Consider the following 12767-nt stretch of genomic DNA (forward strand, 5'->3'; position numbering starts at 1 on the left):
CCTTTCACTCACACTGTGCAGCTGTCTGAAGAATGGCACAGAGATGGTGTGACGTTCCCTTCTCTATCTGTTTCACTTTTGCTGTATTTCTGCTTGCTTTCTCACCCCATCCACCCCTATGCTTTCCCCCACTTTAGTTTTTTGCCTCATTCTCTATTCTAGTCTCCAAACTCCATCATTCTATCTCTTGTTAAGTCTTCTCAAGGATGATGCAGGGTAGGGGTAGCTGTCAGCGGTGAGCAGCTGGTGTGATGCTCTGGCAATATTACAGATCGCGCTGCCTTGGATAAACGCAGGTCTGTGTGCTGCATTTCTGCCAGGGTCTTGCAGGGTCTTGCAGGGTTGAACAGGGGGACCAGAGGGGCCTTGGCAGACAGTTCCTCTGGGAGAACAGCTGTTACCACACTGTCATCCCCTATCAGGGACTGGTGCCGGGGTCGCGCTTCCAGTTGGAAGAGGTAGTGACAGCATGTCAAAGAGGCATGTGTGCGTCTGTTTGGTGTAGTCATGTGTGTTTATGTGCATGTAGGTAAGACTGTGTGTGAGTACAGAAGCCACTTACAGCTGCCAAACTTCAATGGACATGCATGGGCATCCATAGGGAAGTCTTCGAGGTGCATGGGACATTCTGCTCTGACTGTAAGCCTAGAGAGATTCAGACAGACATGGGGAGTGAATTAGAAAAGTAGCAAGGAAAATGAGGAAAAATACACCATGATGCAAAGCCAGGAACAAAGAAACCATGGTGACAGCGGTGGTGGAGGGGTGAGGAATAGGACTGGCAGAATTAAGGCACACAATTGACATTCCAGTACAGTGAGGCACGAGGAATATGTGGTGTAATATATTTTTTTTCCAGTCTCTCAGCACCAAACACTGTCAAACTGCAGATATTTTCCCCCAAACTAACAGAAAATGCTCCAGTTCCCTGAGCTGTGGGTTTCTATTTCCTGACAGCTTGGTGAAAAACAGCATGTCAGGCCACCCGTGACACACTAATCTCCCATCCATCCCTCATCTCGCTCATCTGTGACAGCAATATGGGCTCCGCCTCTGCCCCCTCCCCCCGCTAGTAAACATGTTAAAACAAATGTTTTACGACCCCTGCCTTAGACATCTCACATAAGCATCACTCTGTGGTCTACATCAAGGTTTGTACTGTCTTTAAAGTTTTATTTACCTCCTTTTCTGCGGTACACTGCTAGCTGCTATGAATGGCTCTAAACCCAGCGCAGCTGGTCATGCACCTTATCTTCCTGCTTGCAACTGTCGGGTCGCATCCCCACAGTGATAAATCATGACAGGATAAAACTATTTTATTTTCCTGGTGAACACTACAATGGAAACATTAAAATGTATGTGGTACACCAAGCTTAATCGCTAAAGAATAATAAATATAGAAATAAAAATAGAAACTGAGCAACACAGTTAATCAGAAGAACTATATAATGTAACACTAAAGTGGAGGATTGTGTGTTGACAACATGACAACTGATCCCATTCCTTTGTGCTACAGATCTCCATCATTGTGCAACAACTGTTAAAAACACATTGATGAACCACACCATTGGACCGGGTGACATGTTCCTCCATTACAATGAACGTTGGTGCTGTAATTTATTATGAGCCAACCTTGCACTGTAGTGCCATAAATACTTACTAGCCCACCAAATGTGTATAAATCTGCAGCTGAAAATGGTCCTCAACAAAAGCACTGCAGAGGTGTTTTTAAGAAATTACTAAGAAATCACTGTTTCCAAAGAGTCTTGGGGCTCAGTGCTTTATGGAGAAAAGTCAGAAAATATTGAGAGACGGGCTAACACATTGTCAGTTTTGTTTGATGGGATTTGTTGAAAAATATGAAATAAGGCCGGCATCATCCTTTGAGCTGCAATCGCTGAAACTGTCACCAGTCGTGTTTTCATGATGTCTTAACATCAAATTACATCAGTCACACTTCAGATAATAAAAACGCCGTGAGGTCTTAACCCTCCATCCTTTTCAGCAAATGAAACATGGGTTGATATTAAGCTGACACAAGGTCTCTGCTTATTCTTCAAGCTCACAAACATTTTAGTCTCCAGTTTGTCCTTTATTGGACCAGTGTAGTAGAGAGAAGATGTCAGCTTACCTCATGGTATACAGCAGCGTGCCTTCCTCTGTAATTCGCAACAGCTTGTTAGGCATGGTCATGTTGTGGGCTACTGACTTCTTGCCATTGTGGAAGAAGGTATCAGGAGTCCAGATCTTGCTGGCCATCAGGTTGTTGAGACGCAGCACGGCCATTGGGCCTTTGAACTTTAACCTTTCATCCTTCCAGCTCTGTCTAAAGAATACATCGATGGTGTACTCCTGCAGGTGAACGGTGAGAGGTAGAGAAAAACACAAGTCAACAGAGAATAGAGAAAAAGAAGAAGAAGCCAAAACCTGAAGCACTTTTCTTTCTATCTATCTACTACAGCTGGCTGGGGGAAGATGCTGAGTAATCCAGCCTTATTTTTCCTTTTTTGTACTTTTTTTTCATGTTCTTACTTTTTTCTCTTTCTCTTCCTTGTGTCACTTTGACTTTTTTATGGTAGTCTTGGCCTAGTTCCCCTGCTGCTAACTGTCTCTTCATGTTAAATGCATTGGCAAACATAGGTTAGAGCTGGATTGTTTTCTAGCTGGTATCTTTAAAAGCCCTTTATTGTTGGAATATATTAATTGGTCTGTATTTCTCATAGTATTAATAATGGTTGCCTTTTCCATTTTCTTTCATTTTATTATTTACATAATTATGGTCTCATCAGTTTAATGTGTTTTATGCAGTTGGGGGATCATTGTATTTGGTCATTTGGTATGCATTGTTAGGTAAGCGCCCAAAATGATCGTTGTTAGCACATATCTTTAGGGAAACTTCTTTTCTCCATAATCGAAATTAGACTGGACACAAACAGGAAACGGTGGACACAAAATTAGGAGGACATTTCATTTTGAAGGCAGCTAATGACTATAGCTGAGAGCAGATTTTAATGGTTCCACATGACTGCCCGACAGAGTAAAGAGAGCCTGTAAAAATTACAGTTCAGCCTGTTTTTTCATCCCGCCCCCCCTCCACTCGGTCTGCGTAAGATAATTAGTATGAACTGAAACAGAGCTTCAAGGTAATAGAGGGGGATAGGGTGGATAAGGCTGGAGATGGAGAAAATGTTCTTTAGCTATTCCTTCTGGCTTTAACACAGGAGCAAAAAAGTCTTGGGCTACATGTCAGCCAGTGCAATTAACTCAGATTATGTCAAAAAGAGAACAGACACTTTACGTGCTCATAACAGGAGGTTTTTTTTTTATTTTTTATTTTTTTCTCCAAGTGGTAAAGCCGAGGCAGCGAGACATTTGGATGGGATTAATTGGTTTCCGGTGCACAGTGCAAAGATCAGATGCTCATGTTAAACAGCCTGAAGGTTTTTTTTTAGAGATCATATTGAAGAAGACTAAAGAAATGACAAAAGAGATGATTCCTATTTTAATGTTTTAATATGATATTTAAGAATTTCAGGAATTTGACAACTACTACTTTCAAATCCCAGCATCCCCACACATAGCTTTAAAATATATCTGCTGCAATTTCATTTCAGGAGTGAAAAAGAGATTAGCACCTTAAACTTGTACTTCGAGACAGCTATGATGCATTTGTTACTATACCAGTCAATCACTTTTTATGTACTTGATTATTTTTTGTTAACTTTTGGTCCTTGAACCTCAATATGCACGTTTCTTGCTCCATATATTTCACTGAGGACGGATCAGATAGAACAGATGTTGTTCTGAAATATAAATACTCCTTCTGCAAGCTAAACATACTGTTTGATTTGTTATTTTTCATATTCCAAAACAAATACATTTGAGGATCTGAGGTCAGATTTCAGAGCAAATTTCGACATGCACATAAGTCACATGCAATTATATTTTACGAGTAGGGGCGGCGTTTATGTAGAGTGGGATCTTGAACCATGCGCCATAAAATACATTTCACACATGTGACAGTTTAATTAACACATCTGAAGTCAATGGATTGAATCATCAAATTAATAATTATCTTACAGATTAGAGACCGTTGTGTCTAGAGAGGTTAGAAGACAGGGGTAAAGGTGGAAGGATTGGGACATGGGGAAAGTAGTGACATTTACTGAGGCGAAAAGAGTCTTACCATGTCATGGTCCGAAACTGGCCCAATACTAGTCACGAAAATGTCAGTCTTGACTTCAGTTACACGCTCTGTTGAAGCAGGAAATTGCCAGAGTGAGTGACTATCAGTGGCATTCATTAGCCCCTAACTACCTATTAATACATGACCACCTGGCTATAGCTTCTGATCTGTTCAATCTATTCAATGACTATTATTTTTAACACACACACAAACACACACACAAACACATTGGTAAAAAAAAAAGGAAAAAAAAAAAGAAAAACACCACCATTAAAAATGCCCATTTTGGATGTCGATAACCATTTCTGCTAGTATTGGTTTCAGTGTCAGCTCCATTACCTGGACAGTGGTTCAATCTCTTAATAAATTTGTGCATGCTGTATTACTGAAAATATGCCACTCTGGTCCCATAATACTGATAGCCAGAATGTGTTCAATGGGGGTTTACTTGAAGGGGTGGCAGAAATGATGTGTGTGTGTGTGAGAGAGAAGACAAGGTTCAATCCTTCTGAATCTGAAAACTGAACTATGAATGATACCCATCATAATCCATGATTTCTTCCACTCGGCTGCTGAACTTCAAGCAGGCTTTCTTTTATTTGCTTGTCTATTTAATGCCTGCTGCGCGATCCTCGGTGTCCTTCACACACCAATTCTCACATTATCTCTCCCTCTTTTATATTTTACTCTCTGTTTCTCTCATTTTCAGTTTCTGAATTCGGCTCCCTGTCTTTCTGCCATTTTGTTTCTCTCTCTGACAATGGATGGTTGACAATAGACTGAAGAGGAGACGACACAATAAAACAACGTTCGCCGTGTCCTGTTAGACGTTTCACATAAGCAGGGTGTGAATAATGAGTCTCCATTTTCTTTTAATGTTTTAATTATCACACACAAACTCTGACACTGAAAGTACACCCACCTCCATATGGATATAAATATGTGTGGTAACGTGGATGGTAAGCTATCTGTATGACTCCTTTTGGATGACATTTGCAGTGAAAGCCACCAATGATCCAAACAGTTACCATGAGGGACAAAATATATTAAATGACTTGGGTTTACTGACCTCCCAGTCCTGGCCTGAGGCGATTGTCATAGCCATCCAGGAGGCTGTCTAAGATCTTGGTGAACACTGTAGTGTTATCTTTCTGTTCATCTGTCATGCCGTTCTGCCCAGAGCTGGCAAAGAAAAGAAGAGAATTTAAAGTCATCACCGCTAGAATCCAAAACTACAGTCAAAACTGCCAAAAGAGTAAGAACGCACTCAGAATATGAAACATATATCAAAGACAGGAACAAGATTGTTAGCAAGACAGCTCTGGTGAAGTACATGGGAAGCACAGAATTCATTGTGATTCACACTGAGGAAAAAATGGACAAGTAAACAACTACTATATGAGCCTGATGCATTTCACTGTCAACTCAAGTGCGACCGTGAGGTTTTAGAACATATTTTAGGAGATGAATGGGAATGTCCAGAGGTGCACAGAAACGGAGAATATCCCATGAGGCCAATTTATCCCCTATTACCGCTTTGAAAAAAAATCTGTATATTCATAAAGGCATGTTTGCCATTTTTCAAGTTATCATCATCAGTGGGTTGTAAAAACTAGGTATGCAGAACACACGTGCATACGCACTCACACACACCTACATGTAGGCACAGTCTCACAGAGACAACAGAGAAATCATAATGCATTATTTATACTTTAATATGGTCTGTTAAACCACAAAGGCCTTCCTGAATGCGCTCTTTGAACATGAAACAAAATGCTTAGAGCAATGCCGAAAAACAGTCACAATCAGTGAGTGTGAAAGTTTGCAGCGTCTCCATGCATAAATATTTCAACATAATCAGGAATACAGCCCCTAATTACATTATGTATCATAAAGGCAGGATGTGACAGGAATGTTTATGTGTGCATGCGTGTGTTTGCATATCGGAATCAATGCATGCGTGGACGGTAAGCTCAGGGTCTGTGCACACATGCAAGATTATGTACATATTCATGCATATGTTTGCATGTGCGCTAGTGCCGATAGTAATCAGATGAAAGTCTCTAACAATGTATTGTATGCTGCTAAGCAATCATCCTCTCCCCCTTTTTATGCCAATAGCGGTTGGTTTGATTGCGTGCTAAATAAACAGCAAGTGTTTGGAAACAAGAATCTGCTGGCTGAATGGCTCCAAGGAGAGAGAGAGGTCATCAAGATTAGTTAGCAGGGACCGGCAACGGGAGGGAAGGAAAAAGTAGGAGGGATGGCAGGGAGGGGGGGGGTTGGTTTGGAGAAACATGTGAGGAAAGCTCTAAGGAAAAGAGGAAGAATATGAAAAAAAAACGGATAACAGATGGAGGAGGGCGAGATAAAAGGCAGAAGAGCGAGGTTGTGAAAAGGTGAGGGTGCTGTTAAGTGAAACTGGGGAGTGGCATTTTAGAGAGACACGGCTCACGTTGGTAAGATGTGGGACTGAGGCAGATCCTCCAGCTTTGATGTGAGCAGCTAAACATTTTTGCCTTCTAAATAAGGACGCGGGATCTGCGTCACACATGGATTTGTGTAAAAGGGTTAATGCGCATCTCTCTGCCACCAATTTCCCTTAATTCTCAAACACAACCCTATCTGCAAAAAAATTATAATAATAAAAAACACTCAAAGCCAGTGTTAAAGTTTAAAAACTGTGGTGAGCAATTTTGATTTGCGTCACTCTTTGGGGTTTGAAATACTCAAATTCAAAACAATAATTAATCTGTTTTGTTCAGGTCTGGGAAGCCAATTATATATAAATACAGGAAGCATCCACGGGATGTCAGCTGAACTTCATCTTCCCTCCCTTGTTAATATTCCTGCTTTCTACATTTATTTAGACATTTCCAACATGCCAAATCAGAACAAGACACCTAAACAGTTTCTAATGTGCCCCAAGGGTTACAGTACTCTTGTTAGGGTCTCTGCCAACAGAGAAACAAGCCTGAATGTCCCTTAGCTTTATCAAGTTCACCACTAATTAAAAAAACACTTAATATGCAGAAATACTAACAAAAAATCCACACTTCCAAGTCATTTGTTTTTGTTTTTAAATGAAAGAAAGAATCACTAAAGGGCACACTTTTTTTTTTTTTTTTTTTTTTACATTTAGCATGATTCAAGATATTCAAGACAAATTTAGTAGCACAATCCAGGACAAAACCAGATTTTCTTTTACACATTAGGAATGCCTAGAATCATTTTTAAGATAGACATTTTTTACAGTGTATGCAGGAAACATGGGTGGCCGGAACTTTAGGTTTGTATGTCAAGGAAAAGAGAGAAAAAGGTGCTGTGGAAAAGAATACACATGTTTATCTGCCAGGGGCCACTTCCTCATAAAACATTGTACACCATCCCCATCTACAGGTCATCTGAACAGCAACAGTGCCGTTCAAACTCACACTCCGCTAATGTCTCTCTCTTTCTCTCTCTCTCTCTCTCTCTCTCTCTCTCTCTCTGCCACTTTCTCCATTTTACTGTACGTCTCTCTCTCTCGCTCGCTCTCCCCCGTCACACGGATATCTAATTATAAGGCAATTTCTTGCGTTGGCAACATACTGAAGCAGAGCGCTAGGTCTTCTTGATTACTGTGTCTCATTGAAATCCCCCAAGGTGTGTATGTGTATGTGTGTGTGTGTGTGTGTGTGTGATTCTGCATTCGACTTCAAAAGGGGGACTGGATTATACAGTAAATCTTTGGGTGATAATTGCTTTGCAGTTTGCAATGACAGTTTCTGAGTAAAGTAATCAGTACTTTTACATTTTCTCTAATGTGCTCAACATACAGCACATCAAACCCAGTAAATCAGACCCTCCGCTGGCTAGTCAGTACATCTCAAATCTAAGCTACAGCCATGATTAATCAGATCAAATCACTGTGCCGTCATGATGTATGGTGGCGCATCATGTATTTCAAATAAGACACGTTCCGTCTGTGTCCTGTGTTTGCTCGGAGGTGTGTAAGCTGAAACATGTACTCTGTGATGTATGGAGTGTTTGTGGTGTAGTTGTTGTCACTGAGAGAAGCAAGATGGACCATCTCAAGGCATCACTGTTTAAGTCAACTGTCTGTGACAGTTCTACTGAATTATTCAACCGTGTAGGAAAGCCTGATCCCTTCAGTCTCTTCAGGATTCTCCAGAAGAACCACAATGGGATGAGAGCTCAAATGATCTCATGCACTTGCAACAGCTGTCTAATTGTACTCTGGGTGTTGTTTTGTTTGTAATTGTGTATGTAACTGTTCTGCAGGTGAATGTGCTGCGGTGCTCAGTGTAAAGGTATTCTTCTTTGAGATATGAACGAACACGAACGGCATTTGAATCATGTGGGAATGAATGCAATCGCAGTCACATGACAGTCCATCACATTGCTGCCATCTCTCATCCAATCATTCTCTCTCTTTCCTGCTTCTGTCTGCTTCTGGTTTGGTTAACATCCAACACCTTAGTGTTGACACTGAGAAGCGTGTCTGTACATCGAGCCTACTATCCCCCCTGGTCACTGTCAAAAACACATGTGCGCAAATCTGTGCCAAATATCACACTGCAACACACATCATCTAGTGTACACAGCCCAGAATGTAGAGATTGGCCCACAAGTCTACTGAACCAAAATAAGTGTAACACTGTGGTAACATGGATAGTGGCTATTTTAGCTCCTCATCTTCTCTCTCTCTCTCTCTGTTGCACTTCTTATTACCTCTATGCAATTATAAGCATGGAGGTGTCCTGTGGGGATGCCCCAGATGCAACCACAGAGAATTTGCTCTGTAAGGGTGTAATCCAATAAACCAAGCAATAGATAGGAAGACAGAATATCATCCCAGCAGGTGTACCACTGGATGCCCTCTTTGCTGGCTGACTGCCTGACTGCTTTACTGGCATATTTACTAGCTATTTGACAATTTGGCAAGCACTGAGATCAGAATTTAAATCCAATTGTACTTTTCAACAGAACTGTATTTAATATTTTGCCCAAGTGCAGTTTGTCTTCCAAATGTCACTATGTATAATTACAGTGTCCCAGTATTATATTTGATCATATAGCTCATATTTAGAGATACAATAAGGAGCCCAATGCGTGTCACAATCTGAGTACGGCATCACATCCATGTCATAAGAACAGTGTGCATGATATGTGATCATAATTTGCGGCTTTCAAATTTGTAAAATTATCCAATGATCTGATGTGATATTGGTAAATATGTAAGCCAACGTTTGTTCTTACCTTTTCCCACCAAGTACGCTGTTGGCGACAAGCAAGCAAGCCCCCAGACACAGAAAGGCCGTCCTGCTCCGTCCACACATAGTTGCAATATGAGGACCTTTCACTGCTGGAGGTCAAACAGAGAGAGAATGAACATCATTACCAAGTCATGTGAGCCAGTGGTCCACCATTAACTCTAACGTTTCATTACAAGTGTCAAAACACATGTGCTACAAACAACAGCCAATGTGGAGGTGGAGGCTGTGAGGAAGACTTTGTTCCTATAGAGATATTTATTAATCTATTTATTTTATGTGAGAGAGTTTTTTTTCTTTTCGGTCCTCCTTCTTAACATCTCCCACAGATTCACTGGCTGCACATGAATCAAACCAAATGGCCCTGTCACATGCATTGTGGGCCATCACATGCCACTTGACACACGCACTTTCACATCATCATTTTGAATTATCTGTCACATGGACAGAGGCATATATTCTACACCCTAACTATGTGGGAGACCGAATTTAAAATAGCTGCTCAGCATTTCGATGATCAGAAAGACACCCAGTGTAAATACGAGTTTCATAACTGACACACACACACACACACACACACACACACACACACACACACACACACGCGGTATGGCTGCATCTGTAGCGCATAATGATTAAGTAGAAATAACAAGGCAACCCATCATCGACCACATAACACCCTGTGTGAGCTTGTAGCACCTGTACACAGCCTCCTCTAATACCCTGCAATGTGAAACGCGTCGGTACCGCAATATCAAACCAAATCCTCCTAAAATAAGAGCATTTGCTTCCTCCTCAATCATTAAGCTATGATGTCAGCCGGGTCATAAAGTATGTAAGCAATTAGCCTGCGCTATTGCGCATGCAAAACACAATGCTCAGATTCACGGTCCATTTTTTGAACGTATAATCGATGTCCACGAGAGGACCAATTACTTACTTAAAGGAGAGCGCAAAAAAAACCCAAAAACACAGTATTTCACAAACGACCACGAAATCCTGCCACTGAAACACAGCCCACATAGAAGACAATACCACTGCTATACTTGCTTGTGATGTTCCAAGGTACACTGTGAGCGGATTTGAGTCGGGGGACATAAAATGTTCTCTTTAAAAAAAAAATGAAATAAAAATAAAATAAATCCTTTTGCTTGACAAGGATTTGACGAAGCGGGGATGATGCAGATTAACGAACAGAAGAGAAAATCCCGCACAAGCACACTTTCTAAGTTATTCAGAGAGGAGATGTCACCCTCTTCCCACTGAGATACATGAACATATTTCAGCTGGATGGAGATTTTTCATGCAACTGGCATCCCTGCGAGCCTGCTCTAAATACATGCATGGCGATCCAATTCGTGCGTGGCGGAGTAATTAAGCAAATGTGCGTTGATGCTGTTTTATTCGGAGCGCTGTCCGTGGTGCTGAAACCAGGCTCTGCCTCCCGTTCAAAGCCTCAAACGACTCGTGTTTGCCATAAAATACCCCGTAAACGATCCCGATTTCGACGGCAGACTTCCCCCCTTCGCCCCAATAAAACTCGTCTTCGATTCTAGCTGGGTTCAGCAACACAAACCTTCCTTTTTTTCTTAATCCGAGTGTGACTCCCCTCTCCCGTTCTTGTGCCCAATAAAAAAAGGCGAGTAAAATGGAGAGAAATGACTTACAGCAGACGAGTCGGGGTATATTCGATGTCCGCTGGCTATATCTCCTCAAACTTTTGAGAATATCTTTTCTAGCCGGACTGAATGAGAAAAAATCCTCCTGTGATCTCAGATCTGACGAATTTTAGCTTGAGGCTGGAGAAGCGGCTGCTGACGATATGCGCAGGTCTCTCTCACTGTTCATTGGTGGTGCTGTAGTGAGTTGAACTCTCTCAGTCTGTCAGCAGCAACAACAACAACAGAAAAGGGAAGAAAAAAAAATGTTCTACTAAACTAATAAATCTGCATTGTGTGCCGAGGTCCCTATCCAAAATAGATGTTTTACTTCCTGTAAATAAAGTACATGGGGAACAGACTGTGTCCAAGCGCAGAGCATTTCATATTAGAATAGGCTGTACCAACCTAATATAAAGACTAGCCCGCCCATTTTATATGCAGCACAATTTAACTTCCACTGCTGTCGCCCTAATCTCGTTTCAGTGGCTGCTAAATAAAAATCCTCTTACATTTTCAACTGGGATCCTTGTTTTTTCCCCCCACATCGCGCTTTCTCTGTCTCGCTCCCCGACTCCTACGTGATGATTTCCACCGGGATAAACTGACATTTGTTCAAAGACCGTCTCGCGAACCAAGGCAGCATCTTATGGACCAGAGTAGCAGTCATAAAACCGATAGTGAGTACTTAAGATGAAGCAACATACACATACACACAAAATGAAAACGCGAATGGACACACGACTCGGATACGCGCGCACACAAGCAGGCAAAAAAAGACACCTCCAAAATGTTTTAAGAAAATCGTGTTCCCTCACCAGCTTGCACTGATGAGACGAGCCTCTCTCTGCAATAAAAAAAAAAAAGAAAATCCTCCTCGAAATCACTCACCGTCTCCTAAAAGCCTGCGTTTCGCATCGAGACAACAGCACTGTGTCTCTGTTTACAGCCAAATATTCTGCTGCTACAAGCCGCGCCACTCAAGACTGAGCTCAGAACGGTGAGGAGCGCTGAGCTGCGTGCATCTGCAAGGGAGGAAAAAAAAAAAAAATTGGGCTGATGATACCCGGCGTATATTTTTTTTGTAGTCATCTGCGTATTTCAAGTTAAACTACAAATCAGAGGACATTTTCATCACCGAGGACTACAGCAGGAGGCATAAGAAGACACAAGGACATTTTTATGGGCAGTTTATGATCATATCAGTGTAATTCATGGTTGCATAAGCCTCATATAAACCCCCAGCTGTTGATTTCGGAATGCTTATGACAGTGGAGCGACTCATTTTTTTTTTTTTCGCCTTCAGTTTTGACTGGGGGGTTTATTTTCATCAGAGCAGGCAGTAGTGCGCTGGCAGTGTAGTCACGTCAGTCTGGTCTGCAGTGCAACGTTTCCTCTGTGAGTGTGTGCGAGAGAGAGTGTGCGTGCGCGTGTGTGTGTGTGTTGCCTCCTCACGCGTGGTTAAAGTAGTGCATGTGCGTGATTAGTTATGAGGGACGTCATGGGCTTATGTATTCAATAAGAGATCTATCTGTATCCATCCCAAATCAAAGTGTTTAACATTCTAAGTTGAAATAATGGCACATATAATGATCCAAATATTTGGATACTTGGACTTCTCGCCCCCTCTTTTCTCCCTCTTCTTGC

The 12767-nt window shown here is 41.7% G+C and overlaps 1 protein-coding gene across 6 annotated transcripts in view; it reads right to left on the reverse strand.

Annotated features, from left to right (window-relative positions):
• gabra1 (gamma-aminobutyric acid type A receptor subunit alpha1) overlaps window positions 1-12376 on the reverse strand; it is a 29439-nt gene extending 17063 nt beyond the window's left edge. Inside the window, exons 1-6 of one of the 6 annotated variants that reach the window (XM_027273636.1) lie at window positions 12012-12376; window positions 9449-9551; window positions 5256-5368; window positions 4187-4254; window positions 2132-2352; window positions 563-645 (exon numbers count right to left, since the gene is read on the reverse strand). In XM_027273636.1, the coding sequence (XP_027129437.1) occupies window positions 563-645; window positions 2132-2352; window positions 4187-4254; window positions 5256-5368; window positions 9449-9528 (565 nt within the window). In that variant the 5' untranslated portion in view covers window positions 9529-9551; window positions 12012-12376. Of the gene's footprint in view, window positions 1-562; window positions 646-2131; window positions 2353-4186; window positions 4255-5255; window positions 5369-9448; window positions 9555-10512; window positions 11004-11129; window positions 11608-11938 lie in introns of those variants that run through there. The other 5 variants (XM_027273632.1, XM_027273633.1, XM_027273635.1 and 2 more) reach the window with 5 other exon arrangements.
• Window positions 12377-12767: the final 391 nt, after the last annotated feature.

Source organism: Larimichthys crocea, chromosome XXII (assembly GCF_000972845.2).
Source record: "Larimichthys crocea isolate SSNF chromosome XXII, L_crocea_2.0, whole genome shotgun sequence".
NCBI lineage: Eukaryota > Metazoa > Chordata > Actinopteri > Sciaenidae > Larimichthys > Larimichthys crocea.